General features: G+C 39.2%; 4 protein-coding genes across 6 annotated transcripts; 3 read left to right on the top strand and 1 right to left on the bottom strand.

The window, feature by feature from the left end:
• The first annotated feature begins 3,960 nt into the window (after positions 1-3,960).
• On the top strand, positions 3,961-7,356 carry sfrp2l (secreted frizzled-related protein 2 like). The gene is made up of 3 exons (XM_088300952.1): positions 3,961-4,557; positions 5,812-5,892; positions 6,024-7,356. Exons 1-3 carry the CDS (start codon positions 4,035-4,037, stop codon positions 6,410-6,412), a joined length of 993 nt encoding a protein of 330 aa, XP_088157078.1. The 5' UTR covers positions 3,961-4,034; the 3' UTR covers positions 6,413-7,356.
• A 1,131-nt stretch (positions 7,357-8,487) lies between these two features.
• Positions 8,488-10,646, top strand: tomt (transmembrane O-methyltransferase). Its single transcript, XM_088301447.1, has 4 exons — positions 8,488-8,749; positions 8,873-9,069; positions 9,177-9,299; positions 10,449-10,646. Exons 1-4 carry the CDS (start codon positions 8,488-8,490, stop codon positions 10,644-10,646), a joined length of 780 nt encoding a protein of 259 aa, XP_088157573.1.
• A 555-nt stretch (positions 10,647-11,201) lies between these two features.
• On the bottom strand, positions 11,202-13,737 carry anapc15 (anaphase promoting complex subunit 15). The gene is made up of 4 exons (XM_088300044.1): positions 13,350-13,737; positions 12,991-13,050; positions 12,179-12,322; positions 11,202-12,059 (listed from the first exon to the last, which is right to left on the bottom strand). The coding sequence occupies exons 1-4, from the start codon at positions 13,467-13,469 to the stop codon at positions 12,012-12,014; spliced, it is 372 nt and encodes a 123-aa protein (XP_088156170.1). The 5' UTR covers positions 13,470-13,737; the 3' UTR covers positions 11,202-12,011.
• A 626-nt stretch (positions 13,738-14,363) lies between these two features.
• Positions 14,364-20,569, top strand: folr (folate receptor). Of its 3 annotated transcripts, none has more exons than XM_088300042.1 (5): positions 14,364-14,760; positions 15,621-15,772; positions 15,869-16,057; positions 17,293-17,428; positions 17,643-17,985. In XM_088300042.1, exons 2-5 carry the CDS (start codon positions 15,641-15,643, stop codon positions 17,909-17,911), a joined length of 726 nt encoding a protein of 241 aa, XP_088156168.1. In that variant the 5' UTR covers positions 14,364-14,760; positions 15,621-15,640; the 3' UTR covers positions 17,912-17,985. The 3 variants fall into 3 exon arrangements, with proteins under 3 accessions (XP_088156168.1, XP_088156167.1, XP_088156169.1); XM_088300041.1 differs by having other exon boundaries at positions 14,391-14,760; positions 15,637-15,772; XM_088300043.1 differs by lacking the exon at positions 14,364-14,760 and adding an exon at positions 20,328-20,569 and having other exon boundaries at positions 17,643-17,714.
• Positions 20,570-20,600: the final 31 nt, after the last annotated feature.

A 20,600-nucleotide genomic window follows, 5' to 3' on the forward strand; every position in this document is an offset into this window, starting at 1 on the left:
TGGTGGCAGATTTACTGTCAAGGTCATTTTCAGGACTGACTTGTCAAGAAAAGCTGCACATTGTTAAGAAAGGTCAGACAATTCTAAAGCTAAATAGCCTGTCACAACCAGGCAGAGGATTTATTCGCTACTTTCAGATAACTAACTACCAAAGGTCGACATTTGTCAGTGCTTTAGTCCGTCTGCATTCTCATCAGTATTTCTGGCCCGCCCAGTCGGTTCAAGTCATCCAAACAGTGTTGAGAACGGATTTACACGTACTACGTCACATGCAGGTGATCGCACACCTGAGACATCACCAAATAAATAAAAAAGTATTGTATACCTTTCAGTCCCACAGACCTCAATGACATGTATCCTATAGTTTTTATTTTGCTGAGCACCACACTTTGTGTGTGTGTCCGTTGTTTGTATTTTCTTTTTTTCCTTTATTTGGCTCCATGTCCGCCTGTGCGGCGCCTGTGTGCAACGTGAAAATTATGTTCTCAACACCGATTGTCTGTCGCTGACAAGGGACGGACTGGGCATGCATGGGGCAGCAGAATTAATTCTGAGGGTGTTTGTCTCCTCAGGGTGTCAAAAGAGGTTCTTGGTCCACCATGTGGGTGCCAGACCCAGACTATCCCCACACCTCCAGACTCCTCATTCGGGGGGTCCCGAACACTACCTCCAACCCCGGCGCCACACTCTGCTCTCCAAGTGGAATACCCTCACGGGCCTGGCCGTCTACAAACACTCCCATCATCTCCTCGTCGTCCTCCTCATCCTCCCCCTCCACGTCACCCTCATCTTCATCATCCTCCACTTCCTCCACCACATCCTCGTCGTCCTCTGACAATTGGACCTGTGAGGTAGCAGATGGTCAAGATAAGGTGATCTTGAGGAGAGTCCCAGGAGTGGCAGCAGGAAAGAAACCTGTTCGGAGACCCCAATTGAGGTCGGTGAGAAAGATAATTAAGGAGACGAACAAGCAGCGTACACAAAAGGGAGCTGCTAGATATTCAGTTTACTCTTCCACGATAGCACACACATCACAATCTATTCACTATGTTTCAGAGGACCGTACATAAGATGCCTTAATTTTTTTTTTTTTTTTTAAGATATTGATGTATTAGTTTTAGCTCATGTTGACAATGTAAATAAATACAATAAGATCTATTTGCTTCATTGTTTAATTCTTATTTATAGGGACACTGGATTATTCTTAACATTAGTGCCTATTAATATCAGCACTAATATTCACCTCCCTAAAAGGACATTTTTGTGATGAGATTCACAACAAATTGGCACGTCCCTTTTTGGAGCACGGCTTGTTACTTTTTGCATCTCAGCTGTCTACGTCACAGCAGAGAGGAAAGCATCGTGATATTGCTTTAGTTTGTCAGTTCAGTTGTCTAAAACGGCAACCAATCGCGACAAAAATTCTAATTCCGATGACTATTTGTGTCCACTTCAGTCTGTGAAAGTATAAAAGTGTTATGTGCAATGTTTTTGGATTTATTATATGAGCTCATGTGATCAAATTAATGAGATCAAAAATACCTTGCCAATCACTTCTCAATTTACATAGGCTAAAGCGGACAAAAGCAAGAATGCGCACACGAACCCTGACTGGTTCTATTCATTGACGCACGCTGAAGTTTTGTTAAGTGTCAAGAGGCAGTCGGTCGCCAGGCATGGATGTTTACACTCCACCATCCATGAATAAAAAACAGTACGGCTGCGGTTGTGTTAAAATTGGCAGCAATTAGCTTTTGGCCGCTAATCAGATGAAGTTAACACAACAAAATTACCTTCTTACTGTCCAGGTCTGCAACTTTGTGTTGCGGATGCCTGTTGCCACTCATACAGTCGTTCACGTCCTATATAGCATTTTTGTCAATGATATGTCGTATGTTTCACATAAGGTCATGATTTTATATGCAAAGTATACATATGTATATGTATAGCCCCAAAGTTAAACATCTCTCTGCAGAACCAATCATTAGAGTGATAAAGTTGCAATCCTCAGGCAGAATTGGAAGATGTAGAGCTATAAGAGCAGTAAAATTTAAAAAATGTGCTGTCCATATACACCACATATGGAATATATTAAACTTGGAATTCTCGGGCCCTCGTGTGACAGCTTCACACACAAAGCCACTTGTACCGCTTAAGCATATTTACTCTCTTAGTATAAACAGAACAGCAGAAGGACAGATAATCCACGCATTGAATTGTACTTAAGTAGACATTTCCTGTCTTCTGTAATTTTTCTGATGGCCAACTTCAATTCAAACGTCTTCATCGGCTAATAAAACCACGGAAATACAAATAGGGACGTTGTAGAGGAAAAGGGCAGGATAAGGCTTGTTGGTGTGTGCGTGGCAGCCTTCCTAGAATAACATGAAAGATTTTTTTTTTTAACCGCCCCAGGCTGAATATATAATGACAGAGTAAAACATGCTGAACTGTAACACTGATGGTCTATTAACTGCTGCTGACAACCAATTGAGATAATGGACTGTTATTTTTAGGGGTCATGTACATACCACAGTTTGTAACCTAAAACATACCAAAATGGTGATGTTGAAATCCTTACATAAAAACTTTTGAACCCATTAAAAACATTCAAGAAACTGGTGCTCCTCTGTACTTCTAGTACAGGGATAATCAACTGGCCACTACATGCGACTACACTCTGAGTGGCCCTTTGGTTGCTTTAAAAAAAAAATTTTATTTTTATTTTTTCCAACCCCAAAACATTTGGCAAAAAACGCTTATCAACATTCATAATGTTGTTCAAAAATGGGTGGGAAATGGGGAAAAAAATGAAAAAAAAAAACAGGAAGATCTGGGAGGAGCTAGAATATAAAAAACTAATTTGGACAAAAAAGAATTAAAAAATCTGTGAATATTAGATACAGCGCATACTGAACCACAAGTATGTGGGGATCTACTGTTGTTTTAAATTGTTATGAAATGTGCTACATAAATAAAGTTGTCTTGTATTGTATTGTATTGTATTATAAAATTACCAATAGATGGCTGATGTGGCATAGATGCGCTTACACTGGATGTTATACTGCCCTATATTACCTCAAAAGGCCTAATATATTTTTGCGGATTGGACTGATATGCATGACAAACATAGGACCTCAATATTGACATTTTGAGTGAGTTGATTTTTTTATGCAAAAAATGCACAAAAATATTTCTTGCGCTAAATGTTGTTTCAGCAATTTTCTGCCGACCTTGAATGATATTTTTTATGCAAGAGAGTCCTTTGCAACGGAAAAAAAAAATCACAGTATGTGGTTACTTTGTTGTTTGACACTTTTGTTGGGTTAGAATCGTGGATCTGATATATAATCGAGCATTGAGAAATTTATTCTGACAAATTAAATATATTTAGAGCATGTATTTTGCAAATATGCTCATATTTTGTCCACTTCTGGAACACTCTATTTTTCGCAGTTTTGTTTTACTTTTTCATAACAAATCATTTTAATTATTCTCCCCCCTGCATTTTATTTGTGACTCTTTTTAAGAGTCCGGCAATACGCGAGCGAACAGCCAGTCCAGGGTGTACCCCACCTCTCACCCAGTCAAGGGATAATGCATGCATGAATTTATTTTAGTTAAAATTTCACCGTGTTGTTTTTTTGTGTGTTTGCTTTTCACATCCGTGCACAAAGAAACAGCATTTTACACTAACAACAAATAAAGGAACAATACACGAAGTAGTGTAATGTTTTGCTCTACACTTCGTAACTTTACTTTAAACTCCATATGACATTTTCACAACTTTTTTAATTGGACATAAATGCACCAAGACAATTGGGCAGCCTGCAGACAACCTGGCTGCAGACACCAAACCTTTTGGGGTGGGGGCTGATGATTAGCAGGCGTCTGTCCTCTTGTTTTCCCTCCAGTTTCCTCCACACCTTATCCTTTATTTACGCCCACCGATAAAGGGGAGGGAGCAGGCAGCAAAGATCTTCCAAGCGCGGTGGAACTCACGTTTAGTTGGTGCAAGGACGAAAACCACCACCATGAGGAGAGTGCTCTTGTTTGTTTTGACGCTCGGAGTTTCTCTGGCGTCTGACGTTCAAGCTCCTGCCCACCTTGGACCACCGTCTCTTGGCTTCAGTTCGTCGGTTCGCTCGGTGTGCAAGCCCATACCGAGCACCCTGTCTCTGTGCCACGGCATCGGCTACCGGCATATGAGGCTGCCGAACCTACTGGGCCACGACACCCTGCGGGAGGCCCAGCAGCAGTCTGCCGCCTGGCTGCCGCTGGTCTCCAAGCTGTGTCACGGGGACACCAAAAAGTTCTTGTGCTCCTTGTTCGCCCCGGTTTGCGTGCCGGACTACAGCGGGCCCGTTAGCCCGTGCAGGACCCTGTGCGAAGCCGTGCGCGACCACTGCGTCCCCGTCATGAGCGCCTTCGGCTTCCCCTGGCCCGAAATGTTCAATTGCAGCCGCTTTCCACGCGGGACACAACTCTGCATCCCTGTGAGTGGGCAGCAGGATGCGCGGACCATGGAGGAGGTCACCCACGAGGAGGCGCTCAAAGGTTTGTGTGCTACTGGACTTGTAACCTTTCAAATAATGACACAACAACACTGAATCCAGCACGATTGAAAACGTCACAGCACAACTCGATTGCAAACATACCTTAGGATATATAGGGCAGGGATAGATAAACTCACTCAAAATATTCAGGGTAAAATTTACTCAGAAAACCTTACGCTGAATGATTTTGTCAAATTTGACTCTGGGACCAAATGTAGTCTTTGAAAGTAAAATGTTCTGGACAAAATTTATTGTCTACACAGTAATATTATTGTATGCTGCGAGAAAAAAAATCCATGTTGTGCTTTTTTTTTTCAGGTTTAGGTAAACCAAACATACTCAAAGTTCGTCACCTGCGTATTCAGCTATCCATAAATATTTTTTCAACGTTCATTTTTTCCTTTTAGGGATGTTTTTCCATGTGCTGTACTGTCTAAACAGGCAGACAAAAAAATCAATTGACATTGCCCAGTCATTCAAAACTGCAACCATACGCTTTCCTCACGAGTAAGAAAATTCATTACCCTAGTGGGACATGTGTTTTACTAGTAGCACACAGTTGTCAACTAATGAACAGTTTTGTCTCAACATTAACATAGTTGTACTAATACTAGTAATTACATACTAGTAAACGGGCTTTCAGATGAATATCAGATATATCAAATTACGGCTCAATCAGCGTTCCTTAAAAGCCATTTGATTAAATAATAAAGGGCATTCTGATTCTGATTCTAATCGAGTCCAACATCAGGCGACTACGAGTGTGACGCAGGCCTACTGATTGGGCCTAGTGTAGGTAATTAGCTGATAATGTTTTGTTGTGTTCTAATGGGCCAAAAACATCACTTGTAGTGGATAAAAATGTTATTAGTAAGACACATTCAATTGACTTGTGTGCCCTATTGTCAGCTTCGTCGAGATTGATCTTGTTTCGGGACAGTTATGTTGTATGATAGGGTGCAGTGGCGGGCCTTCAGTGTGGATGTAGCCAATGAAATCCACCTCTTAATGCCACCATTACCGCTATCACATTGCCATTATAGAAATCCTTAATACTATACAAAAATGCAGTACAGTGTTTCCTCGCTATTCACTGGGGACAGAAGATAGAGATTATATGTATGTCAGAAAGACTTTACTATTTGATGTTCTATTTTCTATCAAGCACCTCATGTGTCTTTAAAGTTTGTATTTCTTGCTTCCAGACTTACACCTCTGCAGACTCAAACGTATAATCTCTCTTTTCAATACCCAGGAAGTGTCATTTGTGATGCCTGCAGTCTGGCAGCCGAGGGTGAGACTGATATTCAGGACAGCTTTTGTCAAAGTCCATATGGTGAGGAAAGAGATGATGGGATACTATAACATAGCAGACCATAATAAAAATAAAATCTTTGTGTCTTGTCCACATGACGTGTTGTTTGTTTTACAATGTGCCTGAAATCACACATTTTGTCTCTGTCGCAGCATTCAAGATGCGTCTGGGCAGTGTGTCAACAGTGGGAGGAGACCTTCAGCTGGTGCCTTTAGCCCGAAGCCGCATTCTGAGGTGGGCAGGGGGAGGTGCGGAGAGAGCGGGGATTGGAGGCGCCGTCGCCCACAATGCTCTGTGGCTGCAGGAAGGAGGCACTTGTGCGTGTCCCGGCTTGGACTCAGCAGACAAAAAAGATTATGTTTTAGGCGAGGAGGTCAAGGACACAAAGGTGAACGGGTTCCTGCCTGGATGGTATTTGGCACTGGCTCGGGCTGAGGAGGGAAGGCTGGTTTTGACACGGCTGGTGCGCTGGATTCGAGGCGACAAAGATCTGAAGAAGTTCATCAGGGGACTTCTGAAACAAACCTGTCCTGACCTGTAGCCATTCGGTCTTTAACCAATTAGTAGTTCACCAAGAGTCTCTAAATAACTAAATGAATCAGCCACGCACAGACTTTTAAGCACTTGTGATAAAGAAGTGTGAAAAGACTTTGCATTCTGACAACTTGCTTCATGAATGATCCCCCAAAACCTTTTGAACGGTGCTAATTGGCTCAAGCTCCTGGACAGATCTTTTATTTTTTTTTAATGGTGCAGGGAATAATGAAATAGACTTGTGTATGGCACGCGTCTTCACTTGACAGATTTTACAATGGTTTACATTTCCCACAAAAGAGTTGAGCAGTCACCTTTCAAATGCTTCACATGCCTACATCGGATATCTAAATAGTGTACATTCAGTAACAAAGTTGTTATAATCTTATAATTTGTTGTGTTTTTTTTTTAATTGGTGTCAAACAGGGTAGTGTTGAACCTTTGACACAATAACGTAGTCACACAGTAATACAAAAACCTTCTCATTGCACAGTATATGCATTCATACATATTAAGGCATAATGAAACACTCGTAATATTGTTGTGTCATTAACACGTGCAGTAATTGAACAAATCAACAAATGACAACTAAACAGAAATATGCATAAACAGTTTTATGCAGTGTATTGTTATGCTTTTTGCATTTCATAATCATTTTTGTCAATTGTATGTCTTATTTTGTAGATTTGGGAACATCTTCGTGTAACTTCTTGCATTTACAATAGTCCACAAATGAGGGTTGCTGCCGGTAAATGTCGTATTTTTCTTAAACCTTCCATATTGACTAAGCAAAGTGGGAAACTTGACTCGGAGTAAAACGTGGATATACACACCTGCTACTGTTAACTTGATCCATCAAACGTCTGCTTCACTTTGTCTCATGTGGCAAACGTGACAATGCTTCTTTCTTGCTGTCTGGTTCAAAAATAAACATTAGGTGTCTCAATTTGATCTTGATGAAAAATATCATTTGGCGATAATGCACTTGGTATTTCTAGTTTTAGTGCCTGTTGTAAACGATTACTGGACAAACACATGAACGGCATGCTTAAATAATTCATAGCTTCAGGTCTCCAACCTTCACTTACACTACACACACATGCAGTAAACACACTTGCATCTAACTGTATTTGTCTCAGCTTCTGAGCTCATTATTTGTAACAAGATTTTCCAGAAACTAGGTGAGTGTCAGTTTTACTTGTGGTGCATTTTCATCTGGTAAATGTTTTTATCTATGTGACAGAATTCCGTCAGAATATCTCCTTGTGCCACATAGACGAGATACACATTTTAATTGACAAGTTTGTATGAGTCAGATAATAGATTAGTTGATGTTTATAATAAATAAATTATGTAATAGACTACCGTATGCCAATTGGGGTTCTGTTCACTGATGTGAAGGATACTCCAGCAGCTTTTCAGTAAATTTGTGTCTGTTTCTGTTATGAAACGACAAAAGGAATCACAATCAAGTGATTAATTCGATTTTTACAATAACACATTAAGTATGATGACAAACAAATATTGATAGTAATTTTTAACACAATTTGGAATGATTAATTTAATTTTGGCAAGAAATAATATTCATTTTGATTTATCCAGTCAATCCCAGATTAGTAGAATTGGGTGGCAAATACGTTGCGAATGGAGCACTGACAAGAAAAAAAAACACTGTACAACACACATGCATTGAGGTTTGCGTTACCCTCTTTTTGAACAGAATGTGCTCATGTAACCTCAAATTAACACTTTAATATCACCTGGATAATTCACTGCCTTGTAAGAACAGAGCTGCGACATGACATCACCATGGCAACCTCAGACTTGTCCCATGCTCTATTTTATTGTGAGCATCAATGCTGTTTTGTATCGATACACACTATCGAGTTTGTAAATCAGGATATACTCATTTCAACTCTCGCTATTACTTTTATTGTTGATGAATTCTGTTAGTATTCTGTACACTTCATAACTCCATAACAGCATAAAATCCTACTTTTCCTTCCTTATACTTAATTATTCCCTTAATTTTTCATAAATGATTGATTGAAACCTGTGATATGCAGGTGTGTGGATACTAGGATGGTGTCCCCTGCCATTGCATTGGCTTTCCTCCCCCTCCTGCTGACGCTGCTCATCCGATACCGTTTCTACTTTGCATTATTCTACCGAGCGGTCCTGGTCCGCCTTTGGAAGGACTGTGTCACTGGTCTGAGCCGTGAGGAGCGGGCCTACCAGTATGTTCTCACTCATGCCACACCTGGGGATCCTGACAGCATCCTGGACACTTTTGATGAGTGGTGCAGCAGGGTGGAATACATCAGTAACATTGGACCGAAAAAGGGTGAGCAGAGTAGTATGTTAACCTGAAATGTGAGCATTATTATCTTTTTAATTATTATTTTTAGAATGATTCTGATGGCGAGTTTGTCATTCTGGTGTTTCTACCTGCATCCCTCGTGAGTAGGAAAGATCCTGGACCGGCTGTTGATGGAGCAGAGTCCTCTGACAATCCTGGAGTTGGGAACCCACTGTGGTTACAGCACTGTGCGTATGGCCCGGGCTCTTCCCCTTGGCGCCAGGATCTACAGCGTTGAGATGGACCAGAGGAATGCTACCATAGCGGAGAAAATCATCCGCCTGGCAGGCTTTGACGATGACACAGTGAGAGATGCAATCATGGTTTCTTAATATTACATAATTTGATCTGTACATACATTGACCTTTGCAAGTTAGATGTGTACACTGTAGCCGTGTTTCTCATTAATTAGGTAGAGCTGATTGTGAATCCTTCAGATGAAGTCATCCAACGCTTGCGGTCTGACTTCGGTTTGGAGAGGCTTGATTTGGTCTTCATGGACCACTGGAAAAAATGCTACTGTGCTGATCTGCAGGTACTGTAGCTGCAACAAATTATAAAACCGTGCCTTGCCACAACAAACTGATGGCTTGGTCGTGGATTATAGTATTACATCTTTACACATGCAAGCAGTTTTGTAAACATTCTGCAAACCTTAGTCTTCCAAATAATAAAAGTACAGGATGACATCAAGACCTTTTTTTTCCCCCTGAGTCACTCTGACCAAGTTAAAGTCATGTGAGCAGTTGAATTCCTGTCTAAGATTACACTGACCCAAGTCACAATGTTCTGGAATTTAATTTGGTGCAATGCAAGATACTCCACTTTCATGCTCATATTCACAAATGGTCCTCAGTTAAAAGTGAAAGAGATACAGTTCAGGATAATTTCTTAAGGCCCAGATCTTGAACAATATTGAACATCTTACATTAATAATTCATACTTGCGCATTACCAAGTTACTGTAAAAAAAGTCCAAATTAATAAATACATAAAAAATCCAATTATATATGATACCAGTCGCAAAAAGCATTGTTGATTTTTTTTAATTTATTTTTTTTACACGAAACTGGTTACATTAATGTTTGTTTTTAAATAGATGCTTTTGAAAAAGACATTCTTAATTGCCTGAAACTTTACATCAAGCAAGAATGCCACCTATAAAGCTTGAACAATTAGTGTCCTCAGTTCCCAAATGTTTATTGATTTTTCTTTTAATGTTGTTAAAAGAAAAGCTGATCTAACATAGTGGTAAACATAACACTGTTCAATTTTTTTGGAACGTGTTACAGTCATAAAATGTCAAGTTAATAATTATTTGCTAAAATCAAAGTTTAGCAGTTTGAACATTGAATATCTTGCCTTTGTAGTGTATTTAATTAAATATAGGTTGAATGCATATCTCATGAGTGGAGGTCCAATGCAGTCAAACACTACTATACATTAAACTGCGATTGACAGACAACCTCTTGCCCAAAGACAGCGAAGATAGGCCCCAGCTCACCCATGACCCTTATTAGGGATGTTAAATAGATGGATGGATGAGCTAAATAATAAGCGGATAGAAAAATAAGATCTATTTATTGATGACCCCTGGGATGTGTTTTGACAAGATCATTAAATGTATTTGTGCTTTTGCAAAACGTATTACTAAATCTATATTTGTTGATTTGATGGTGTTGCAGATGTTGGAAGGTTCTGGTCTGCTCGGGAAAGGATCGATAATTCTGGCTGACAACGTGTTGTTTCCTGGCGCCCCCAAATTTCTTAGACACATTCGTAAGAGCGGCTTGTATGAGTGGAAAATCCACCGTGCCACATTGGAGTACAGCAAGGGTATCAGGGATGGGATGGCAGAACTGGTGTATCAAGGGATTAAGTAGACTACTATTGAGAGCAGCAGATTTAAAATATATAAATTAATAATAAGTTGTTTGAATGACAAGCATTGATTGAGTATGTTGCTGGTGGACACAATGAAATAAATTGGGCGTCTCAGTGTTAGGTCTTCCGCAAATCTCAAACAAAGGACAACCAGCAAGTTCTGCACCAGTAAAGTTCTAACTAGCTTTTGTGGAGGGCACGGCAAAATGTCGTCAAGTGTCTTGAACCCATACTGTCAATCACGCCTGCTTTTTAAACAATCTTTGCAAAATGTCAGATTTGCAGCTCCAGATTTGTGAATGCTTGTACATGTTAAGGCTAAAAATTGCTGCCTCAAAATGCTGTTTTTACAGCCATGTTTGTGACCTGTTGCTCATTAACTCAAGTTGCCTCACTGCAATGTCTCTCCATCTGCTTTTCAGCCTCACTTACTTTTCCATCCTTTTTGTTGGAAATAAAAAAGTGATACAAAATGTTAAAGTAAAAATCCTATTTTTACAGATGTTAATGGTATTTTCCATTAGCTGCTTTGAAAATCCTCCAAAAAGATACAATATGTTCAATATTTTTTTAATAAAAAAATTTAATGTCCAAAGTGAATTTATAATACATGCAACAAAACAAAGCTGAAATGGTCAAAGTTATGTTTGCTGCAACATTTTTGTTTATGATGCATCTCCATGAGTAACAAGTGTCATAGCCGATTGAGAAATAAATGAATTATCAGGGTAGAAACTAACAGATGACAAATGGCAAACAATATGACAAAGTCAAGGTTAACTGGTGAGATTTGTCAAAAAAGCATGTTCTGTAATACAAGAAAAACTAAACCCCCCGGTGAGGAACTTTGTACCAGGAGCAACTTTTACAGGAAGCAATGTCAGGCAATATATATCTCAAAGCTATATGACTCATGGGATGGGTGTGAAATCCAAAAGCTGCTGTTTTACACAACACTGCATTCGAAGGATTAAATTTTCACAAAAAAAATCTGAATATCGAATCATGTAAAACAATACAAGATAGACAGCAATTAAAGTCTTACTTTAGAGCCTTTGTCCTGCTATCATAGCAGATTCATTAACTTAGCCGTGTATTTACTGTTGAAATACACTCAGCAGCCACAATATTAGGTACACCTGTACACTGTATTGCGAGCATAACAATAATGTGGTCACAAAGATATTGGAAAATACTGTAGAGCCCTGCAACCACATTATGTGAAATTAATGCCTCTTTTTTTTTTTTAGATCTCATTATTTTTTTAGATCTCATTATAATCTGCAAATGTACGGAATTTTGTGGCTACATGCTGTATGTCAACATTATCAAGTGTAGCTAGCTACTGCTCTCGTAGAGAAACGTCATATCATCCATTGGTCTTGATCTTGGTCTTGTCCTTCCATGTCCACCTGACAAGTAGAAACAAAGAAAAAAAATGAGAAAATGTGTTTCTACAATGGGTGAATTCCCTAAATAAATTATTACAGTATGTAAGATCTATAATGTGCATAATAACGTATGGAAACACCTCATTGATCTCGCCGTCATCGGGTGACTCGTTGTAATCATTCATTTCATCCATGTCCTGCATGTCTTCTTCATCTTCAGAGTCCTCTTCACTGTCCTCCTCATCTTCATCGTCTTCCTCTTCCTCCTCCTCGTATCCTCCTCCCTGCACCCAGTTAATGCACATGGTAAAAAAAGGCACAGAAATACAGTTGTGTTTGAAGAGTACAGATAGGACAAAGTACTGATGATGAAACATTATGAATTACCACTAATACCACTGCATTCACGGACGCCTTTCGTGTAGTAAGGACAGCACCTAAAGCTTAAATTACATGACGTTGTAAGATGTAGTATGTAGTGGTCACTGCTACAGCACTGTGTTGCTATTATTTATATCTACGGTATATTAAATAATGTTGACTCCCACCTCTATCTTTTCTTCCAGATCTCATGACACAAATACATATAAAGTTAATGACCACTAAAATACTATCCAACTCTAATTAAATATAATTGTGTGGAACCTGTGTAAATTATTAGGATGTTTAAAAATTATTATTATTGTATTATAGTGCAACAGCAGTGAGACAACGTATAATAAATAAGACAGAGGTGGCACCTTTGAGACTAACTGGTTTATTTGACGCGAGCTTTCGCAGAAAGGATATGCCTTCTCCTTCAGGTGAAGTCAGTTATGAACAATGGCTGTTTTTATATATTTTATTTTCGCCACATGCTTCATGTACAAATCTGTCTCATTGAGAATACAAATATTTTCTTGGAATAAAGATAATGAAGGTTGGTGTTACATATTGGACAAAAATAAAATACCTCAAAAATTGTTTTCCCAATTGGTAGTTGATTGTTGTCCTTCTCAGCAATGCTCTGCAACTAAGATAAAGATAAAGATGTCCTTTATTAGTCCCACAATGGGGAAATTTGAGGCAAAAAGGATTAAAATATTCACACTACAAGAACATCGTATAAGGGATAGCACAAATTCACAAACATCAAGTTACAGCGTCTTTCAATTCATCATGATATATATTTGTCAGTTGTTCCATTGCAATCTATAACATACATTCATATGCGGTGTGTGGGATGGGTAGATGCAAAGAACTGACGCTCAGCATCCTAAATAGTGCTTGTCAAAACGCCAATTGCAATCCTTCAACGTGGCTGTACGTTACCCAGGTTTGATGCTGCTGTTCCTGCTGCTGCAACTCCGTCTCATCCACACAAGGTCGGTCCAAGTTGAACCACAAAGACTCGGTTATTCGAGGAAACAAGGACGGGAACAGCGTGGACATACCGGCTTCGGAACAAGCACACCAAACAGATCAGCAAACCTGTGCTTGGATGCCACTAACGAGGCATTAAAAGCAAGTTTACCAACTTATTTTTCCTTATTAACAGTAATAAACGACAACACCAATCTAAACAAATAAAGATCAATACATTAATAGCGTTACCGCCCACTTGTTATGTTATTTGGCCTGCAAACACTTTCTGAAATTCAAAACAAACATATCGGAAGTTAGGGGTGTTCACCAAACGACGTCCGACTATTTCCGGTTGGATGTCGTCGTGCTGAGGTTACCGCTTCGGTCATGGACCCAAGAGGCAAGAAAAATCGCGAAATTTTCTCAATTTACGTTTCATATTATTTTCGTTATTTTAGAGCCATGGTTTTCCCTTTGTTTTGAAAATGTATTGTTTGGCTTCAATAACGACCTAGCTGTGGATAAAAAATCGTTACATTATCAATCGTATTATATTTTGTGCTAAATGGCATACGTAGACATATTAAGCAGAGACCTAATTTTGTATGTTGTAAACAATATATCAAAACTATTGAAATAATCTTCAAATGTGAACGGACAGAAGACTGCATTCATGTAATCTTTATAATATTTTCGAAGTGTAATTTTCTCGGTTTCTTAACATTGTCTCCCCCTGGCTGTTGTTCTTGTATAAAATCTGTTTCTAAATAAAGATATTTGCTGTATATTACCTTCCATATTCTACAAAATGCACATTATAATATCGAGGATATTGCTGGACAATAAGAAATATCGCTAAAAAAATTTGCAAAACTTGAAACGACTCGCTGCCGGAAACATTTTCATAGATAAGCAGCTAAAGAATATTTATTTGTTTTTTCTAATTTCACACTTGATTAGTGGCCCAATTCCAAAGACACCTATATTTGTACAAAAAAAACATTAAAAACTGAAACGACCATCATATGACCCCTTTAACTAATCTTAACTTTAATTCTTAGGTCATCTTGCCTTTATAATGTGTATACAGTGGACTAACCTTGAGATAAGACTAAACTACCTCACATGTAGACGTAATAAATCCATTATCACGCGCCTTCTTTCCTACAATCACGCCCGCGCACTCACACATACACACAACAATGAGAAGACTTTGGACTTTGGAAACCCATATGTTGTGAAAACTTTTCTTATTAGAGGGCCAGCTCTCATCTTTGGTTACACTTGCACACATTCCAGCTTTTACTCGTCTCAGGTGTGCTTTCAGGAAGTTTCTTCGACTTCAGAACAATTTTCAGACGACCACAATGAGGTTGAGGTAAAGAACAATTTCATACATCAGTGAAAACTACCGTCTCCTCCCGGTTTTATTTAATTTAGTTTCCATGAGTGCTCGGTCTGTAAATGTGAGCACCATATATTCATTTTATGATAGTGATTTGACGACTGCATGGTGATCAATATTTGTATTTAATTGTTAAACTGTCTATTGGCAGGATTTTCTACAAACTTCTTGCTACTTGCAAGTGTGTTCTTTTGGTATACATGTGTTTAAACACTAAAATCAAGACTGTTTATTTGCGTTTATGCTTCTAAGGGTGGCAAAGTGACTTCTCTTTTAATACTTGTCAGTAGTTATGTCATGATGGCAAGCAAGCTCTTTACTGGAATTCATGAGGAATTTATGATTCGCTCAGTGTACACAAAGCATGATAGTATATTATATGAAGAATTTGTGCCCAGTCTAAAATCAGCAAGGTATAATAGTGACAGTCAATGCTACTTGGCTCATGTTTTAAAATTGTATTCCTGATTTTCAATTAGTGTTTCACATGAAATGAAAGATTCGGCTGGACTGATTGTATTTAGTGTACGTGCAGTTAATGCAGACTAAGCAGATATACAGCCGATATACAGCTCTGGAAAAAATGAAGAGGCCAAATAAACACTTGACATTTTTAGAAGATTTGAAGTATTTTTCCTTTTATGCACATAAACACTCCCAATTACAAAAATTGAAATGTAGGGATTAGAATGCTCGTTGTTTGAAAAAATTAAACCATAACTTAATAGCAAAATCAGAGGAAGTGATAATTACCAGTATGCTGTAATCTCTTCCGTTATTGTTTTTTTCCAGAGCAGTATTTACATTGTATGCTTTACTTTTGGTGATCCCAGTGACTTTCTGCTGCAGAGCCATGTGGGTTGTTGTTCTGGTCTTGCTGCTCGCCCTCTCCAGGGGCTCTCTGTCTCAAGACAAACTCAACATGTGCATGGATGCCGAACACCACAAAGTAAAACCTGGCCCTGAGGGAAAACTTTACCTTCAGGTGATGGGCACAAATGCAGATTCTGCACAAACTATTCTGTTTTCAATGACTATCAACCGCAATAAGTGCTCACTGTGTTGTTCCTTTTGCTTTTAGTGTGCGCCGTGGCGCGACAATGCATGCTGCACAGCAAATACCTCTGCTGAAGCTCACAAAGATAACTCCTATCTGTACAATTTCAACTGGGACCATTGTGGTGCGATGAGATCCAAGTGCAAGAGGCACTTCATTCAAGACACTTGCTTCTACGAATGCTCGCCACACTTAGGGCCCTGGATACAAGCGGTGGGTGCTGTCATTCTTGTGTTAGTTCAATTCACACAGACGGCCCTAGATGGCACAAACGAGAAGGAAGACAGGAAGTCGAAGCCTTGGCAGGATTATCATGTTAATATTTGTGATGCAATGTGATGTGATAATTTCTTTTGTTCGCCTTGGTTGCTCTGAGTCCCACTCTGCCCCTCTGTCGTATGGTGTTCCACAAGGTTCCGTTTTGGGGCCCTTGCTGTATCCGTTATGCTTGCTCCCCCTAGGTTCTATCTTACGAAAACATGGAATTTCCTTCCACTGCTATGCGGATCACAGTGAGATCTATGTCCCGCTGAGCAAAAAAGATGCTCTCTCCTTGTGACTACTTCTGTCCTGTCTCGAGGAAATCAAAATCTGGATGTCACTTAACTTCCTGAATTTCATTGAAAAGAAGACAGAAGTTATGGTGTTCGGTCCCAGTGGCCTTTCTACTTTCAACCCTGTTCACCTTGGCCCCCTGGCATCTTATCTAAAGCCAGCAGTCTAAAGCTTGGGTTTTAAATTGGACAGCGATTTTAAATTAGATCGGCAAATCAGTGCTGTTGTTCGATCCAACTTCTTTCACCTTAGGCCAGTCCTCCCTCAAGCGCCTCCAACTGGCCCAAAATGCTGCTGTTTGCCTTTTAACTGGAGCTTTGAAGACAGATCACATCACCCCAATTTTGGCTTCTCTTCACTGTCTCCCAGTGCATTTTAGCGGTTGCTTTAAGATACTTCTGTACGTCTTTAAATCTTTAATGGCCTCGCAGCAGCTTACCTCTCCGAGCTCCTCCACCCCTACGCACCTGCCCACTGCCTCAGTTCTGCGGACCACATGCTGCTGGAGGTACCGACAGCCTAAGGGGGGTCGTGCCTTTTCTGTTGCCGGTCCTTCACTATGGAATGGCCTTCCATTAAATAATGGACAAGCCCCCTCTGTGTCCCGTTTTAAAACTCGTTTGAAGTCCCATTTTTATTCTTCAGCTTTCGACTCAATCTGAGACTGTTGCTGTTCTTCTGGTGTCCATTGTTTGTCTTTTCGTTTGTGTGCTAATTTCCCGCGAATTTATATTACACCATATGGAATGCGCCAGCTGTTGTGAAATGCGCTATACAAATAAAGTTCTATTGTTTTGTATTGTATTTTCTCAAGTTAGGTACTACATGTTGCAATGCATCATCTTGTTGACTATGCTTTCAAATGTTACTTAGTCTATATTTTTTGTGCGCAGGTTGATCAGAGCTGGCGCAAGGAGCGAATCTTGAATGTACCTCTGTGTATGGAGGATTGCCATGACTGGTGGGAGGACTGCAAATATGATATGACATGTAAAACTAACTGGCACAAAGGATGGGACTGGAGCACAGGTGTGTTCTCATCCCCGATGTGACTTTTTTTTTCTCAGTCATGCTCCCTTGCTCATAGACACGCAAGCCTAACAAAAAGACTTGTACATACCTTTGCTCTAAAAGTCAACATTTTTTCACTGAAAATATCATTTAGTGTAACTTATGTGGTGTGCACTTGCTGTGTGTTAATAATGACAAACTAAATGAAAATAAAAATCATTCTGTGTTGCAGGTATTAACCAATGCCCTGAAGGCAGCAAGTGTAGAAAGTGGACTGACATCTACCCAACGCCTAAATCCATGTGTGAGCAAATTTGGTCTAACTCCTACCTTTATACTAAGCACTCCAAAACATCAGAGCGGTGCATGCAGCTGTGGTTCACCGGGCCAAACCCCAACACAAAAGTAGCTGAGTATTACCTCAACAATGCTCAGCTGCCCCGTAGTTTTTCACTCACATCGCTGCTCGTCCTGGCCACGTCTCTTTCGGCACTGATCTAAGTAGGACAGTACCATTTTTCCTTTCCGATACCTCTTGGTTCTAGACGGATCAATAAAGTTGATTTCAAATATAATATCTGTTTTTTTGTTAAGTATTAAATCTGATTTAGGTGTTCTGCCTGTGAGAAAATCATCAAATCAGACAAAATAAGTTATTTTTTTGTTTTTCTTTGCAATTGAAACTATAACGTGTATCTATTGCGTCTCGTTCTCTCCAAAATTTCTTGTCATCAACAGCTGACTCACAGATTCCTGTGTTTCATTTAACTACTTGTTCATTTTCTTTAATGTTTATCAGTATGAAATGGAAGCTGGCGTCTATCCCAGTTGCATGGGTAAGAGGTTAGGGTGAGAAGTAGGGTAAACGCATTATTAGATATGAAACCGTGATAACATTTCAAAGAATTTCTATTTATTGTTTCAATTTATGATTAGCGGTCCTTCACTAGTGTGTCTGAGAGAGGTATGGTTGTTGTCGTTTAGATCCGAGGCACAACAACGAAGAAGAAAAGACATGAGCTATTCAGTGAAGGAAAAAACATGCTTGTGCTAAAATGTTTTTTCACCAGCAAGGAGGGATTCATTAATTCCCAAATAATTACCCCACCTCAAGCCGAAAACACATTCTATGATTAGTCCCAAAATTTGTACCACCACCCAAGTTTGTTGTCAAATATGTCACTCTTGTTGTTACATTCCTTGGTGTCTTTTATGCTTGAAAAATCATTTTGCTTGCTGTTGTTTACAATTTTTATTTTAATGCGCAACCTTTTTGCCCTCCGATTTGGTTTTACACTGCCAATTAGTGAGCCAAATACCAAAAGAGTACAATTAGAGCAATGACTGTGAATATATGTGAATTTTAAAATGTGAATTTAGCAAAATTGGCATTGACGAATTGCTTGGTGACATTTGACTCAGTCAGATATCTAAAAAGCCCACACAATTACAAACCAAAATGATTACCTCCAGACAATTTTATCTTCACATACTTGCTAACTGTAAGCGTGACACAGTCAAGGTCCTGCACAACAAAGCTGATGAATGCCAAAGTATGACTCAGGTTGAAGTTATACTATCTGCCAATTTAACTAAGGCCCTGACAACCTTGTAAAAAATAGTTTATGAGTGTGTGCGGCCAACCTTTATACAGTGTATATAATAAGCCTACACACCCCCGTTACGAACATTTGGGGTCGTATGATTCAATATAATTCAGAGGACTGTAACAGATTTTCCCAAAATGTGGTTGGGAGATTTTAGGACCTGTGAAACCAGTGTTGACATTTTTGGCCATTATTGTAATTTTGTTCGTCAAAACACAACACTGCTAATCACCAACAGGAAACATGGCAGTGGCAGCATCATGCTTAAGAGCTGTTTTCTTAACCGGGCCTGGGGCCTTGGATACAAGATTAATATTTTGGATTAATTGGAGATGCTCTAAATGGTGGTAGGTCTGTACTGACTTGCATTCAACAGGAGTTTCAAATGTGGCTAGTTTCAGATTGCGGCCTTGTCCCAGTTATACGAGGGTGTGCACACTTATGCAACCACATTATTTCAGTCATTTAATTTTTACTACCTTATTGAAAATATTTTTTTTTATTTTGTTTTGCAGGCTACATGTCACATTAATGCTGGGAAAAGATTTCTAATTTTAAATTTATTTTCATCTCATTTTTAAAATTACAAATATCTGGAGTTTGATCATGGGTGTGTAGGTTTTTTTTTTTTATATCCAATGTATTTTAAAAGTAATTTTTTTCAGTCATGGGTATTCTTATGTGGTATATTAGGACAAATTATCGCAAAACCTTAAAATCTGAACAATTTGAATTTCTTCCCTGTCATATAAGTATAGAATTAAGTTAAACACTGTAGAATTAAACAACATTCTACTAAAATCGAACTATTCACCTGAAAGACAACTGACAGATATGTCCTAGAAAACAACCAGAAGACCTTTTATTGGCAAGATGGTCATTATGCTTGGTAAAATTAATCTGCGCGACTGGCGTACTTTTCTGTTCTGCTGTCAGGTAGACTTTTATCATCAAATTCAACAAAAATAATAAAATTGTCTGTTCCATGCATGTTTCATGTGAGTGAAACATGTTCTCTGTACTCTCATGCACATTGCCACGTTACAGTGCATGAAGCAAACAGGTGTCTAAGCAAATGGAACATGCAAATATGACTTCTTTGTGAATAGGAAAATCTTAATTTTACAATTTTGTCGTTGTTGTTGAGCCACTGTACAGTAGCTACACTGACAGGCAACCCTTAGCTAACATTATTATTATGTCATAATGAAATCATTTTTATGTCCACTGTCCTATTTTTATAGTAGGTCTACTGATGATACAAGTCTCCAATTGTGCAAGTCTGCTCTCTATGTGTGCGTTCTCAAAAGGGAAAGGATTGCATAACAGGATTGGAGAGTGTGGACAATTGCAGTCTGGTGCCCTCAGTGCTACATGCAGGCCATGCTGACAAATAAAAAGCCCGTTGCTTTGGTGTGCAGGCCACAATGCAAATATCTATGGGGAGAAGGGAGGAACCACAACCTTGTCACTTGTGAACTTGATGAACACAGAGATCAACTTTGGGATTTGCTTTGGGGGGAAAATGATAATAAAGAGAATATGGAGTTTTCTAATGCTAAGCCTTTAGTTTGTTCACAAAT

The sequence above is a fragment of the Idiotropiscis lumnitzeri genome, chromosome 7, assembly GCF_059441095.1.
Source record: "Idiotropiscis lumnitzeri isolate Australia: NSW breed Sydney's pygmy pipehorse chromosome 7, RoL_Ilum_1.0, whole genome shotgun sequence".
NCBI lineage: Eukaryota > Metazoa > Chordata > Actinopteri > Syngnathiformes > Syngnathidae > Idiotropiscis > Idiotropiscis lumnitzeri.